Source organism: Dromiciops gliroides, chromosome 5, assembly GCF_019393635.1.
Source record: "Dromiciops gliroides isolate mDroGli1 chromosome 5, mDroGli1.pri, whole genome shotgun sequence".
NCBI classification, from domain to species: domain Eukaryota; kingdom Metazoa; phylum Chordata; class Mammalia; order Microbiotheria; family Microbiotheriidae; genus Dromiciops; species Dromiciops gliroides.
This window is the reverse complement of record NC_057865.1, coordinates 289,085,245-289,097,889: the sequence shown is the minus strand read 5'-3', so window position 1 is coordinate 289,097,889 and position 12,645 is coordinate 289,085,245. Positions and strand designations below refer to the sequence as shown.

At 50.4% G+C, this 12,645-nt stretch overlaps 1 protein-coding gene across 1 annotated transcript; it reads right to left on the bottom strand.

The window, feature by feature from the left end:
- LOC122729873 (pyridoxal phosphatase) lies at window positions 1–10,129 on the bottom strand. The gene is made up of 2 exons (XM_043968983.1): window positions 9,472–10,129; window positions 1–1,410 (listed from the first exon to the last, which is right to left on the bottom strand). The coding sequence occupies exons 1-2, from the start codon at window positions 10,022–10,024 to the stop codon at window positions 1,094–1,096; spliced, it is 870 nt and encodes a 289-aa protein (XP_043824918.1). The 5' UTR covers window positions 10,025–10,129; the 3' UTR covers window positions 1–1,093.
- Window positions 10,130–12,645: the final 2,516 nt, after the last annotated feature.

Sequence of the window (12,645 nt, the reverse complement as noted above, 5' to 3'; positions counted from 1 at the left end):
GGAATTTCAGGGCTTAATTTATTCGGTTCCAAGTTCTGGGTGAAAGAGGGGAGTGGCATACATTTGAAGGAGTCATGGTGACCCCTCCTGGAGCATCCTAACACCTTAATAAATAAAGTAGTAAATAAATAAATACTGGCACAAGGGGACACACACATCAACAGTGTCTGGGAAAGAGATCTCGGGTCCCACCACGTCCATCACAGCACTTGGGGAGCAGGGTCCTCTTTCCACCGAAAATCTGGGCAGGAGCCACATGGCTCCTCAAATGGGCACTCAGGGCACCCCCTCCCGTTGGCCCACGAGAACCTGGAAGATCAATGGATTCCAGCCTTCTGATTGGTCCCTTTGGAGACAGGACTCAATGACCCACAATGGTTGATGCTCCAGAACTTTGAAGTAGGCTGACTGGCTCAGCGGGATCCAGGGTCCCAAGCTCAATCCACTGGAGGGTGTGTGCATATGGGAGAGGGGGAGCCCCTGAACCAGGCAGAAGAAGGGGTTTGGGAATTAATGGCACAGAGTGTTCCAAGAAAGAGCCCCTTAGCATCATAGATTCTGAGCCGGAAGGGGCCGCAGAGGTCACTTAGTCCAACACTCTCATTTTTGCAGAGAAGGACACTGAGGTGCCCCTTCCCCCCGCCCCAGAGTCTTAACTCCTGGGTCAAGAAGAGAGAAAGTAGGAAGAAAGAAGGGAAGTTAAGGCAGCATCGACCAAGTCAGAGCTAAGAGAAGGGGAAGTGGGGGCTGATCCCTGGGGTGATGGTGGAGGGGATGCTGCCACTGGAAAAGGGCACCCACTGGAGGGAGCAGGAGACAATAGGGGGAGAGGACACTTAGCCCAATCTAAAGAGAGAAGAGAGAACTAAGTCCCTTAGGGAGCTGGGACCCAGGTCCTGACCTACTGATCCCAGAAGAGGGAGAATGTGTGCTGTGGTGGGGTTGGGAGGAGGGAAACATCCAACCTGGGCCAGGACATGGGGATTGGGGAAGGGGTCCCCTCATGACCACAGGGGGAAAGGGACCAGGGAGAAGAAACAGGGATAAGATGGCAGCCTGTCCTCTTGGCTGCCCTGCCTCTGGTCAGGTAGCCTCAGTCCTCCAGGCCTGCTATCAAGTCTGCTATACTGTCCACGTAGTAGTGGGGCACCAGGTCAAGCTGGCCTGCAGCCAAGTAGGCCTGGGCCTGATCCAGTCTGGAGACTCCAGTGAGGGTGAGCACAGTGGTCAGGCCACAGCGGTGACCAAAGAGGATGTCCGTCTCCAGGCGGTCACCCACCATCAGGGTGCTAGCTGGGTCCACCCCAAAATGCTCCGTGATACACTCGAACATGTAGGTGCTGGGTTTCCCCACCACCACTGCCCGGCGCCCTGAAGCCGTCTCCACTGCTGCAGTCAGGCTCCCGGTCCCTGTGGGGTGGAGATAACACAGGGAGGCTGAGCTGGGGATGGGACAGGAGAAATGGAAGTCTGACCCCCACCATATCTCATGTCACCCACCCATCTCAGATTGATCCTGGAGATGCAGCATGGCCTCCTGACCTGAGAACTGCCCTTGAAGAAGACCTGGGACACAGACTGCCTGAGCCCCCTCTTCTGGGTCCCAGAGGGGATCGCCCTGCATCTGTAGAGGGAGCTCTCTCATTTGGGAACGCCTAGGGCCAGTTACTGTGCCTAATATACTCCTGAGAGGCAGTGTGGGGCAATGGATAGAGACCTGGCCTCCCCTCCTCCCTCTGATCAGGGCCTTGTGACCATGGGTCAGTCACTAACCTCTCAGTGCCCCCAGGCCCCTCTATTAGGAAAAGGAGCAAAGGTGCATTTTGGGGAAAGTGATCCTCAGAGTTCTGTGTGCCCTGTTGCCCCCTAGATCAGGAGCTGTAAGAGTGTTCCCTAAAATTTCTTCTGGGCCCAGTGGGACCCAGATTCAAATCCCACATCCCACACTTACTGGCCAAATGGCCCCTGAGCAAGTTACTGAACTTCCCTGTCCTCCAGGCAGGGAAGCTGCTCACCTGCATTGGTAGAGGGAGGGGCTTTCTCATTCTGGAAGTGCCCACATCAAAATCCCACCTCCAGCTCCTCTTGGTCTCCCTCCCAGTGCTGGGTTCTGCTCAGGGAAGCTGAGTCAATGTGCCCTAAGTGCATTTCATGACCTAAGTCCACCATCTGCCTCAGGAAAGCAGGCTCAGAGACATCCTGAGGCCTGGCCTCAGCCACACAGACAATTCCCAGCACAGGCTGCAGTGCAACCTGGCCTTCATCTCTGCATCTCCAGGCACCCTGAGCCTCTTTCCACCCAGGGCTGGGCGTGCAGCTCACTCCTCCCTCTGACAATAGGCCTGGCCTAGCCTGAGTGATCCACAGATGTGTGTAGACTGATCAGCCCCTTCTGCTGTGGGGAGACTGGATGTGGTGAGTGGGACTGCAGCTGCTGGCAGGGCCAGAGCTGGTCACCCCCAGGGCCAAGTCCAGATCAACTTCCCTTGGCACTGCCCAATTCCCAGGGAGGGACCTAGGGGGTGGAAAAAGCTCTTTCAGGATTTAGAGGAGAAACCCCTTTAGGATTTTCCCTACAAAGGATGAGGAAGTGTTCCTCTCTTCCTAGCAGTGATGGAATGAAAGGGGAGTGGGGGTGGGATATGGGTGTAGAAAACTGCATAAACAGTCAGGCTTTTCTTTCTTCTTTGGGAGGAGGGAGCTATCTGGAAACTGTGGCAAAAAACAGCCAAAGATTTAAGAGAAGGGAAGCTTCAATTCTCCAGGCAGGATCCCATCATCAGTAACAGAGGGACCAATCTCGGCTACAAAGTCTCTATGCTTGTGGGAAGGGGCTAGAGTGGCAAAGTTTCATGGAAGCTGCAACACTTACTCGAGAGGCCTTGGCTTGTTACAATCTCTCAAGGCCTCAGTTTCCCACTCTGTACAATGAGGGGGTTGGACCCGTCACCATCTGAGGTCCCTTCTAGGTCTAGATTCAGGATGCTCTGCTCTCATTACCCCTCTGTGGCCAGCCTGCCTGGCTACAGGACTCCACGTCTACCCACCAGGCTTCTCTGCCCTGTTTTAACATGTGCTCCCATCAGAAGGAAGAGCAGCTAGCAACTTCCTCCATTAAAGTCCTAAGTATTGCTGTTACCAGGAGATCTGAGCAATTGGGCTTTATTTGAGTCTGAGTCAGTTTCCTCGATTGTCAAACGTAATAACAATGGTCTCTCATCTCTATCTCGGTGAGACCAAGAGAACAGAATCATTAATTCCATCTGTAAGGGAAGCTCAGGACATAGGGGAGGTTTGGAGGGAAGCACCTGCCACACTGAGAGGAGGTCTAAATCGATGCCTGAAGTGTGAATGCTCTCCTTTCCCCCCCACCCCCTGCCATGCAGGGACACAAGCTCAGCCACCTAGAACAGGGCTTAGATTCAAAGGATGAGTCATTTACAAGCTGTTTCCCTCAGGCTGCAGAGGAGCCTGATGTCCTCTGACATCTTTAGTTCCCCATCTAGCTTAACTCCACCAGAGATCATAAAGGCACAGAGGCCAGCACACGGTCCAGGGCTGGAAAGAGCATCATGGCCAACTGGGTGCCCTATTCAGAGACAGATGGATGGATGGACAGATGATAGTTGATGATAGATGATTGACTGATAGACAGACAGATGAATTATATATGCATAGACATATATAATTAAATATTTCCCAATTACATGTTAAAAAGTTTTACATTAAAAAAAAAGTTGAGGGGCAGCTAGGTAGCACAGTGGATAGAGCACTGGCCCTGGACTCAGGAGTACCTGAGTTCAAATCTGACCTCAGACACTTAACACTTACTAGCTGTGTGACCCTGGGCAAGTCACTTAACCCCCATTGCCTCACTTAAAAAAAAAAAGTTGAGCTCCAAGGCTCCTGCCACCTAAAGCAGTGTGGTCACATGCAATCCATGGGTTGGGAAGTTCTGCCTGATAGCCAACCTCAAATCTTCCCTATGAGAGCGGAGGCCTGTTTTGTCTTAGGTCTTTATTAACACCCAGCTGCTTCCTTTGTTGGTCAAGCTTAACAATGTCATAAGGGAGTCTAAGTCAGCTGTGGCCTTCTCTTCAAGGTAACCTGAGGCCCTTCAAAGGTTGTAGGATCCAAGGCAGAGGAGGGAGGATAAAAATGGGCAAAAAGTAGGTTCTAAGACTTCCCCTCCATTCCTGCCTATCTTGGTCACAGTATTCATTCATTTCATAAAGCATTTAGTAGTCCTTGTGGATGGGCCAGGTGGCAGCTAAGTGGTTCAGTGAGTAGTCAGAAGTCCTGGAGTCAGGAAGACCTGGGTTCAAATCCAGCCTCAGACACTTAGTAGCTCTGTGACCCTGGCAAGTCACTTCACCCTGTTGGCCTCAGTTCCTCGAATGCAAAATGAGCTAGAGAATGGGGCGGCTAGGTGGTGAAGTGGATAAAGCACCGGCCCTGGATTCAGGAGTATCTGAGTTCAAATCCGACCTCAGACACTTGACACTAGCTGTGTGACCCTGGGCAAGTCACTTAACCCCCATTGCCCCGCAAAAAAAAACAAAAAACAAAAAACAACAAAAAAAACACAGCTAGAGAAGGAAATAGCCAACCCCTCCAGTATCTCTGCCAAGAAAACCCTAAAAGGGTCACAGAGTCAGACATGACTGAAATTACTGAATAACAAAGATGGGCCAGGCACTGTGCTAAGCATGGGGTGATGGGGACAAAAAGTATAGATGTTGACTTCAAGAAACTGATACTCCACTGGAGGAAAACAATGTGCATGTACCATGTGTACACACAGTGAATCTGGGGGGAGGCACCAGTGGGATCAGGAAGAGCATCCCAGAGGCGGTCTTTGAGCCAAGCTCTGAAAGAGGCTGGGGGTCCTAAGAGGCCAAAGTGAGAAGGGAGGGTATTCCAAACTTGGCAGAGAATCTATGCAAAGGCATGGAGACAGAAAGCAAAAGGCAATGAATTAGAAAAAAACCTTTAGGGAGAATGAAGGGGACTAGCACCTGCCAGCCTCAAACTATACTGTGAAGCAGCATCCGCCAAAACCAAGTGGTATTGGTAAATAGAAGGATGGATGGAAAAAATAGGTGAATGGAAAAGACTAGATGAGGAAAACTGAGAACAATGAAACTCAATAACCCAGGGTTTGACGAACTGGAAACAGAAATTACTTGGAAAATCACTCGCTAATGAATAAAAGCGGCCGGGGAAACTGGAAAGCAGTCTGGCAAAAATTAGGCTTAGAGCAATACCTTACGCCATACTCCACAATATGTTCTAAATGGATATGTGACCATATGCAGCGCTACATGGAGTCCAACCTCTTTGTTTTACATATAAGGAAACTAAGGGAAAAATATGAAACTACCATGAAACAAATATTTTAGATTAAACTATAAACATCATATACCTCTCATAGCTATAGGTAGAAGATATATTCTTGACCCAATGAGATAGAGGCAACATAAAAGACAGAAGAGATAACTGATTACATGAAACTGAAAGCCACCCAACAGACAAAATTAATGCACCTAAGAAGGGAAGTGGTGAATGGGGAAAGATCTTTGCATTAATTTTTCTAGATAATTCTTCATATCCAAGATATACAGACAACTAACAGATAGAAAACCAAAAGGTATCCCCAATAGTTAAGCTCTCAAAGGAATGAAGAAACAGCTCTCAAAATTGAAAGCTATTAATAACCCTGTTAAAGAACCTGTCAGATCACTAAGAAAAATATTAATCAAAACAGTTCTGAGGTTTCTTCCACACATCCAGCAAATTGGTGAAGATGACGAAAGATAGATTAACATTGGAGGAGTTGTGGGAAGATAGGCACATTAGTACATTCTTGGTGGAGCTGTTCAACCACTTTGGAAAACAATTCAGAACTAAGCAAATAAGGTAACTAAAAAGTTCATACCTTTTAACCCAGAGATTCAACTAGTAGCATTATACCCATGGATTTCATTCATAAGAAAATTTCCATGCACACCAAAATATTTATAGTGGTACTTTTTGTGGTAAAGAAGAATTGGAGGGGGTAGCTAGGTGGCACAGTGCATAGAGCACCAGCCCTGGACTCAGAAGGACCCAGGTCAGAAGGACCTGAGTTCAAATCTGGCCTCAGACACTTGACACATACTAGCTGTGTGACCCTGGGCAAGTCACTTAACCCCAACTGTCTCACCAAAAAACAAGAAAAGAAAAGAATTGGAAACAAAGTAGATGACCATTAACTGGGGAATGGTAAATAAATTGTGTAAATGAATGTAATGGAATATCACTGTGCCATAGAACACAATGAATGGGAAGTCTAGGAAGATTTACAGCACCTGATGTAAAGTGAAGTCAGCAGAACCAAAAAACAATAATACTATGACTCCAACAATAAAAATGGAAACAACCACCAACATAAAATAATCCAAAGCGAATGTTTTGAAATTACAAACAGGCATGACTACTTAAAAGAAGTAGGAGACATTACTCCCCAACTCCTTCGAAGAAGTGGGAGGTCCACAGTTATGAAACCATGCCTCTATTTTCAGACTTCTTCAATGTATTGACTTTTTTTTTTTTTGCTATTTTCTCCCTTTTCTTTCCCTTTGAAAATATTATTTGCTCTAGGAGCAAATAATTTCCCTTTGAAAATATTATTTGCTATAGGAGGGCCCCCGGGAAGGGGAAGAATACTGGAAGAAATTTTGTTAAAAACATATAAAAATTTATTGGGCTTTTGTTGTTGTTGTTGTTTGGTAAGTGTGATGGTTTGGCCAGAAAGCAAAGTGCATGAAGGAGAACAGTGTAAGATAAGGCTGGAGCCAGATGGTGAAAGACTTTTTTTAGGTACCAGGCAGAAGAGTTTGGATTTGCCCCTAGAGATAATAGGGAGACAATGGAGTTTACTGAACAAGGGAGTGATGAGGTCAGATGAGTTAGGGAATTGTCAGCTTCCAGATAAGGGGACCCAAGAGCCCCTTTCTGGTCTTTCGTCCAGAAAAGCCCTTCCCACTCCCACCCACCTTCTCCATGTTGGTCTCTTCCCTTCCATTAGAATTCTTCCATAAAGCTTTGCTGGATGCTCTGAATGGGAAGCAATCCTCTCTCCTCAAAATTTTAAAATTTTGTATTACATATCAATTTGCAAAGTTGTTTCAAAGAAAACATTTAATTAAGAAGTCTTTATCAAAAGGAAGCTATACATAATGGTCAAGCTTGGCCCAAGAAAAAAGATGGGAAAAATTCTCTTCCCTCTTTTCTTTACAGAGGTGGGGGGCTATGGGGGTTGAGCACTACTTACACTGTCAGACTGAATTCATATGTGGGTTAGTACTACCTGTTATTCTTTGTAATAAGGGACAGCTTAGGGGGCAGCTAGGTGGCACAGTGGATAAAGTACGGGCCCTGGATTCAGGAGGACCTGAGTTCAAATATGGCCTGAAACACTTGATACTTACTAGCTGTGTGAACATGGGCAAGTCACTTAACCTTCATTGCCCCACCCAAATAAATAAATAAGGAACAGCTTACTGGGTGTAAGGTAAAGAACATAATCTTGAAATGATGGTGATAGATAACAAAAGATACACAGAGAAATTAAATTCTCTCTTAGGAGCTTCACAGACTGAAGGCAGGCCCTCCTCTTCACCCCTTTCATCTGACTCATCCCATCCAGGGTCACTCCTCTTCTATCTCTTAGCACCTCATTGCAGATCAAGTCACAAAGCTGTGTGTTCATGCAAAAAATATCAGTGCTTATGATAGGCACTGTCTTATGTCAGGTGCTTGGCATAAGATACAGACCAAAGCTATTACAGGCATCTGGCTTAAATCGATCCTGCCAAAGCAGGGTGTGGGGGACAGAGCCTGGGTATTAGTCAGCAGGTCTGACACTGTGACCCTGGGCCAAGTGGCTTATCCCCTCTACGCCCAATACTCATCTGCAAAAATGGGACTGCTAACAGCAATCCTATAGACTCCCTAGGCTGTCTTGGAGAAGTGCTTTGTAAACCTGAAGGTGGTGTAAAAAGGAGAGCTTTGGGTACATATCCAGGCCTTCCCACTCATGTTTCCCAGGGACTGATGGTTATTGTCACCTCCTGGGCCTGGGGCCAACTTCACTTCAGCCTGCCCCAGGTGCTCTTAGCAATGTTGCCCAGTGGGTGCTGCCCCTGCCACCATCCTGGGCACCCACTAATCACTGAGAAGCCTGGAGTTCCTACCCCACTCCATCTGCATGACTTCATGCAGAGCTTTTGGCCATAGGTGGCCTAGCTCTGCTCCATCTCACCAGACACCTGTCTGAGCTGACTGGATAAGAACCTGAGGCTAGGGTCTTGCATTGCCCTAGTCCTCCCTGACCCTGCTCGGCCTCTATCCCAGGAGGGCCTGAAACAGGTGTCAACCCCACCCTCCTCCCCCTTCCCTCCCTTGGCAGCCTTGCTACAGTGGATCTAAAAGGGGGGCCAAAAGAGCCCCAGCAGATAAGCAAGGGCAATTCCCCGACCTTCTTCCAGATCCTAGACTTCATCCTCCCCATCTCAGGTTCCTCTCACCTTAGGCTGTGCAGTGCTCCAGCCAAAATTCTCTCCATCCCTGGTATCCACTGCTCCCTTTATTCCCCATCCCCTTCCCAAACACTGCTTTTTTCTGCTTTCCCCCACCCCCACCCCAGGTCCAGCTTTTTCCCCTCTGACAGAGTCTACAACAAGAAGATATACCATACCCCGGGACTGACTCAGCCGATTCCGGGACTCCACCCTCTCCAAGTTGGGCTCTGACCTTCGGCCTGCACCCACCCCCACCCCCGGGGCTCTGGGTTTCTCCCCATCTGAAGTCTACTGTTCCCTCCCCCTGGGGATCTTATAGCTGGAAAGGTACCATCCCATCAGGGCTAATGGCCAATCCTGGGGTCCCTCCCTTCCCAGGTTGAGCACAGATGTTAGGATAGTACTGCGCCGCCCCCCCCCCCCCGCCTTGATTTCTTCCTATCCTAGATCCATGCTCCCTTCCCCCCTCCCCCAGGGATATTGTCCCCTGCAGAGGTTCCACCTCCTAGGTCTTCCTCCAAGTATCCCATGGTCCCTCCCTCCCCTTTCTCTCACAGACTGGGAGTTCCGACCTTAGACTGGCACCGCCCCCTGCCCACGGCCCCTTGACTCCCCTCCATTCCGGGTTCATCCTTTCCTCTCCTCTCTCCCAGGAATCTTGCAGCTGGGGAAGTACCAAGCCCCCATAACTTTACAGAATCCTGGACGACCTCCTTCCTCTAAGCTGAGCCCTGAATATAGCCTGGCACCCCCCCCCCCCCAGCCCCTGACTCCCCTCATCCCAGATCTATATTCCCCTCCCTTCTCTCTCCTAGTGTTCCTGCAGCTGGGGCTGCCCTCCCGGATCCCGAGGTCAGTCCATCCCTCCCGGGCTGATCCCTGCACCCTTACGCCCCCCGGCCCTCACCGGGGGTGGTGCGGCCGTCGCTGAGCGGGTGCCACGGGTCCACGTCGGTGGCCACCAGGAGGCAGTCGGGGTCGCGCAGGTGGGCGCAGGCCTCGCTCAGCTTGGCGAAGGTGAAGTGCTCGTCATAGCCCACGAGCACGGCGCGCACGGGCCCCGGCTCCTCGCCGGCCAGGCTCAGCCCCGCGGCCCGCAGCTCGCCGCGCAGCCCGTCGCTGCCCAGCACGAAGACGGCGCCCGGTGGGCAGGGCTTCGGCAGGCGCTGGCGCAGCAGGCGCGCCGCGCACAGCGCCGAGCTGAACAGCTGCTCGGCCGCCACGCCGTGGAAGCCGAGGCGCGCGAAGCGGCCCGCCAGCTCGGCTACCGAGCGTCGGCTGTTATTGCTCACGAAAAGCGCCGCCTTGCCGCGGCGGCCCAGCCGCTCCAGAAGCTCCGGCGCGCCCGGAACGGCGCGCTCCCCGTTCCACAGCACCCCGTCGCAGTCGAACAGCAGGCCCTGGGTGCGGGCCAGCAGATCCCGCAGGACGCCACCTCCCAGCCGCTCACAGGCCGCCATACAGCCGCCCGGCACGGCCCGGCACGGCCAAGCCCAGGTTACCCACCGGGTTCTCTCCCGCGGGAATGACCACGTCGCTGCCACCGCCCGCCGCCCCACCCAGCGCCCCGGAGCCAATGGGCACAAAGTGTCCGGGGGAGGCGGGCCTGGAGCAAGGGGTGGTGGCCAATGGGAGGGACGGCCAAGAAACTTACAACGGGCTCAAAAACAGTGGGCCAATGGGCGAAGAGTTTCGCCTCCACCGCCCTCTCCCCGGTGACCTAACCTCCACTCGAGTAGCCTCAGCGGCCCTGAGGCTGGTTAGGGGAGGAGAGAGAGAGGAGAGGAACCAATCCACGGAGGGGGCTGAAAGAACTAACCAATGGGCGGATAGTATCCCCCCCCCCCCGCTGGCTCCAGAACAGATACATTTCGGCCTCGGTGCAGAAAGAGACCAATGGGCGCTTACTGTCAGAAGGGGGTTGGGCCACGGCTCGAAGTGACAGCAAAAGGGTGAACAAAGCTGCGAGCTAGGAGAGGAATTGGGTGGGTGGGACCATTGCCAATACAATGGGAAAACGGACCAATAGGCTGAAAGAAAGATGCACTTCCCAGACCCTTTATTTTGCAGGAAGGCGGGATCAAAGCCAAAACTGATGATAGAACTGACCAATAGGCTCCAGCCTCTTAGGGAAGGGCAGCGTTCTTAGCTTTGTGATGGTACCCCTGGGCGCTCCCCTTGGAAGAGGCCAAAGAGCATGTGGTATCGGAGAACTCGGGCCACTGCGTGAGGCCATGTTCAATGGACAGGGGATGACGGCGACAGCAGTGAAAAGTGTAATTGGGGGGCGGGGCCAACGCGGATATTTACTCAAAAATCTGATCAATCCGTGACTAGTTTTCCTTCTCCGGAGAATGACCAATAAAGAACTAAGGAAGGTGGCCCATTGGCTGCCACCTCGAGCCTCCCTCCCCTTCCTTAGTTCTTTATTGGTCATTCTCCGGAGAAGGAAAACCCCTTTAAAAAAAAAGTTGAGGGGCAGCTAGGTAGCACAGTGGATAGAGCACTGGCCCTGGACTCAGGAGTACCTGAGTTCAAATCTGACCTCAGACACTTAACACTTACTAGCTGTGTGACCCTGGGCAAGTCACTTAACCCCAATTGCCTGCGATGACTGCGAGCCTGGAATAAGACGTGGGAAACTTAAAGGGGTGAAGAGGTGGACGAACGACGGAACTGACCAATGGGCACTTAGAATTTTCAGTTCCTCGTGGGCTTGCCTTTAAGGGCGGGCCTGAGCTGGGATTGACGTCCAACATCACCTATTAAAGGTCGATTTGGAGGGAGGAAACTGTCCAATAAGTATCAGGAGACGATAATAATCAACTGCGGCTTAGAAGAGATGCGTCGGCCAGATAAAGCGGCCAATCAGGAGCGAGGGAGAGAAGTTGCTAAACTAGGGTCAGATTTTCCCGGGAAAATGCCTTTGGGTGGGCAGGGCCACGTGGCCGCCGCGGGAAAGGAGGGGTGGGGAGCTGGCTCGTTCCTTTCTGCCCCCGTGGCTCCTGGGACTTTGGGCTGGGCGTCCAGCCCAGAGCAAGGGGGCCTCTCCTTGAGGCTGGACGCGGAGCAACTATTTTGGTTTCATTTAAACCCGATGGGGTGGGGGGTGAGGGGAAGGCAAAGAAGCATTTGTTTGTCCCCTACTATGTGGCAAGCACTGTACCTAGTGGTAAGAACACAGAAAAAGATATTGTCATATGATGTGTCTATATGTGTGTGTACATAAATAATACGCACAAATTATATGTATATATATGTATATATACATTGTGTAATGGGGAAATGGGGTACGGGTTTGGGTTAGGGGTTGGGATTCTTAGGAATTCCTCTTTAAAGAATTACATCTTCTTGCACACAAAAGCAATTAGAATAAGGTGGTAGTTTATTTAGGGGCAAGGGAAGGGAAGTGGGGGAGGGAAACCATGACAGAAATCCTTGGACTTCTCATGGGGAGATAGGCACAAAGCACGTGGCTCAGAGGTACCAATCTCCTCAAGCAGGAGAAAGGCAGGTACTTTTATAGAGGACTGATGGGGGTGGACCATCTGTCTGTGGAAAGTTCCTTTAGTGAGGGAGGACCATCCCCTACTGGCAGTGACTGGAGGAATTGGGTGAGGGGTGGCTACCCCTGGGGTAAGGGAGACCAGAACGAAGGGTGGAGATCGAAGCTAGCTCAGTCTGATTTGGTTCCACTTATCTCTCTAGGTGTATCTGTCCTCTGGTTTAGTCTCTCAAGGACAAGATTCCTCGGTGTGCCCCAGAGAAATTCTGGGGTGCACCCCATGACAATTGCAAACATATTTGTGGGTATACACACCGTATATGTGTACAATGTTGGTCTACATATAACTATATATTAGCATGTGTGTATACATACATTGTATCTATACATAGATTTGTGTGTATATACATTGTATTTGTGTATATATTCACATTGTGTATATATGTATATACATATATGCACACTGTGCCTGTGTATATATACATGCATACACAGAAAGGTAATAGTAATTATATGTGTCTATAATAATAGTTATAAACTATGCATCTTATACACGTGTGCATACACATATACCTA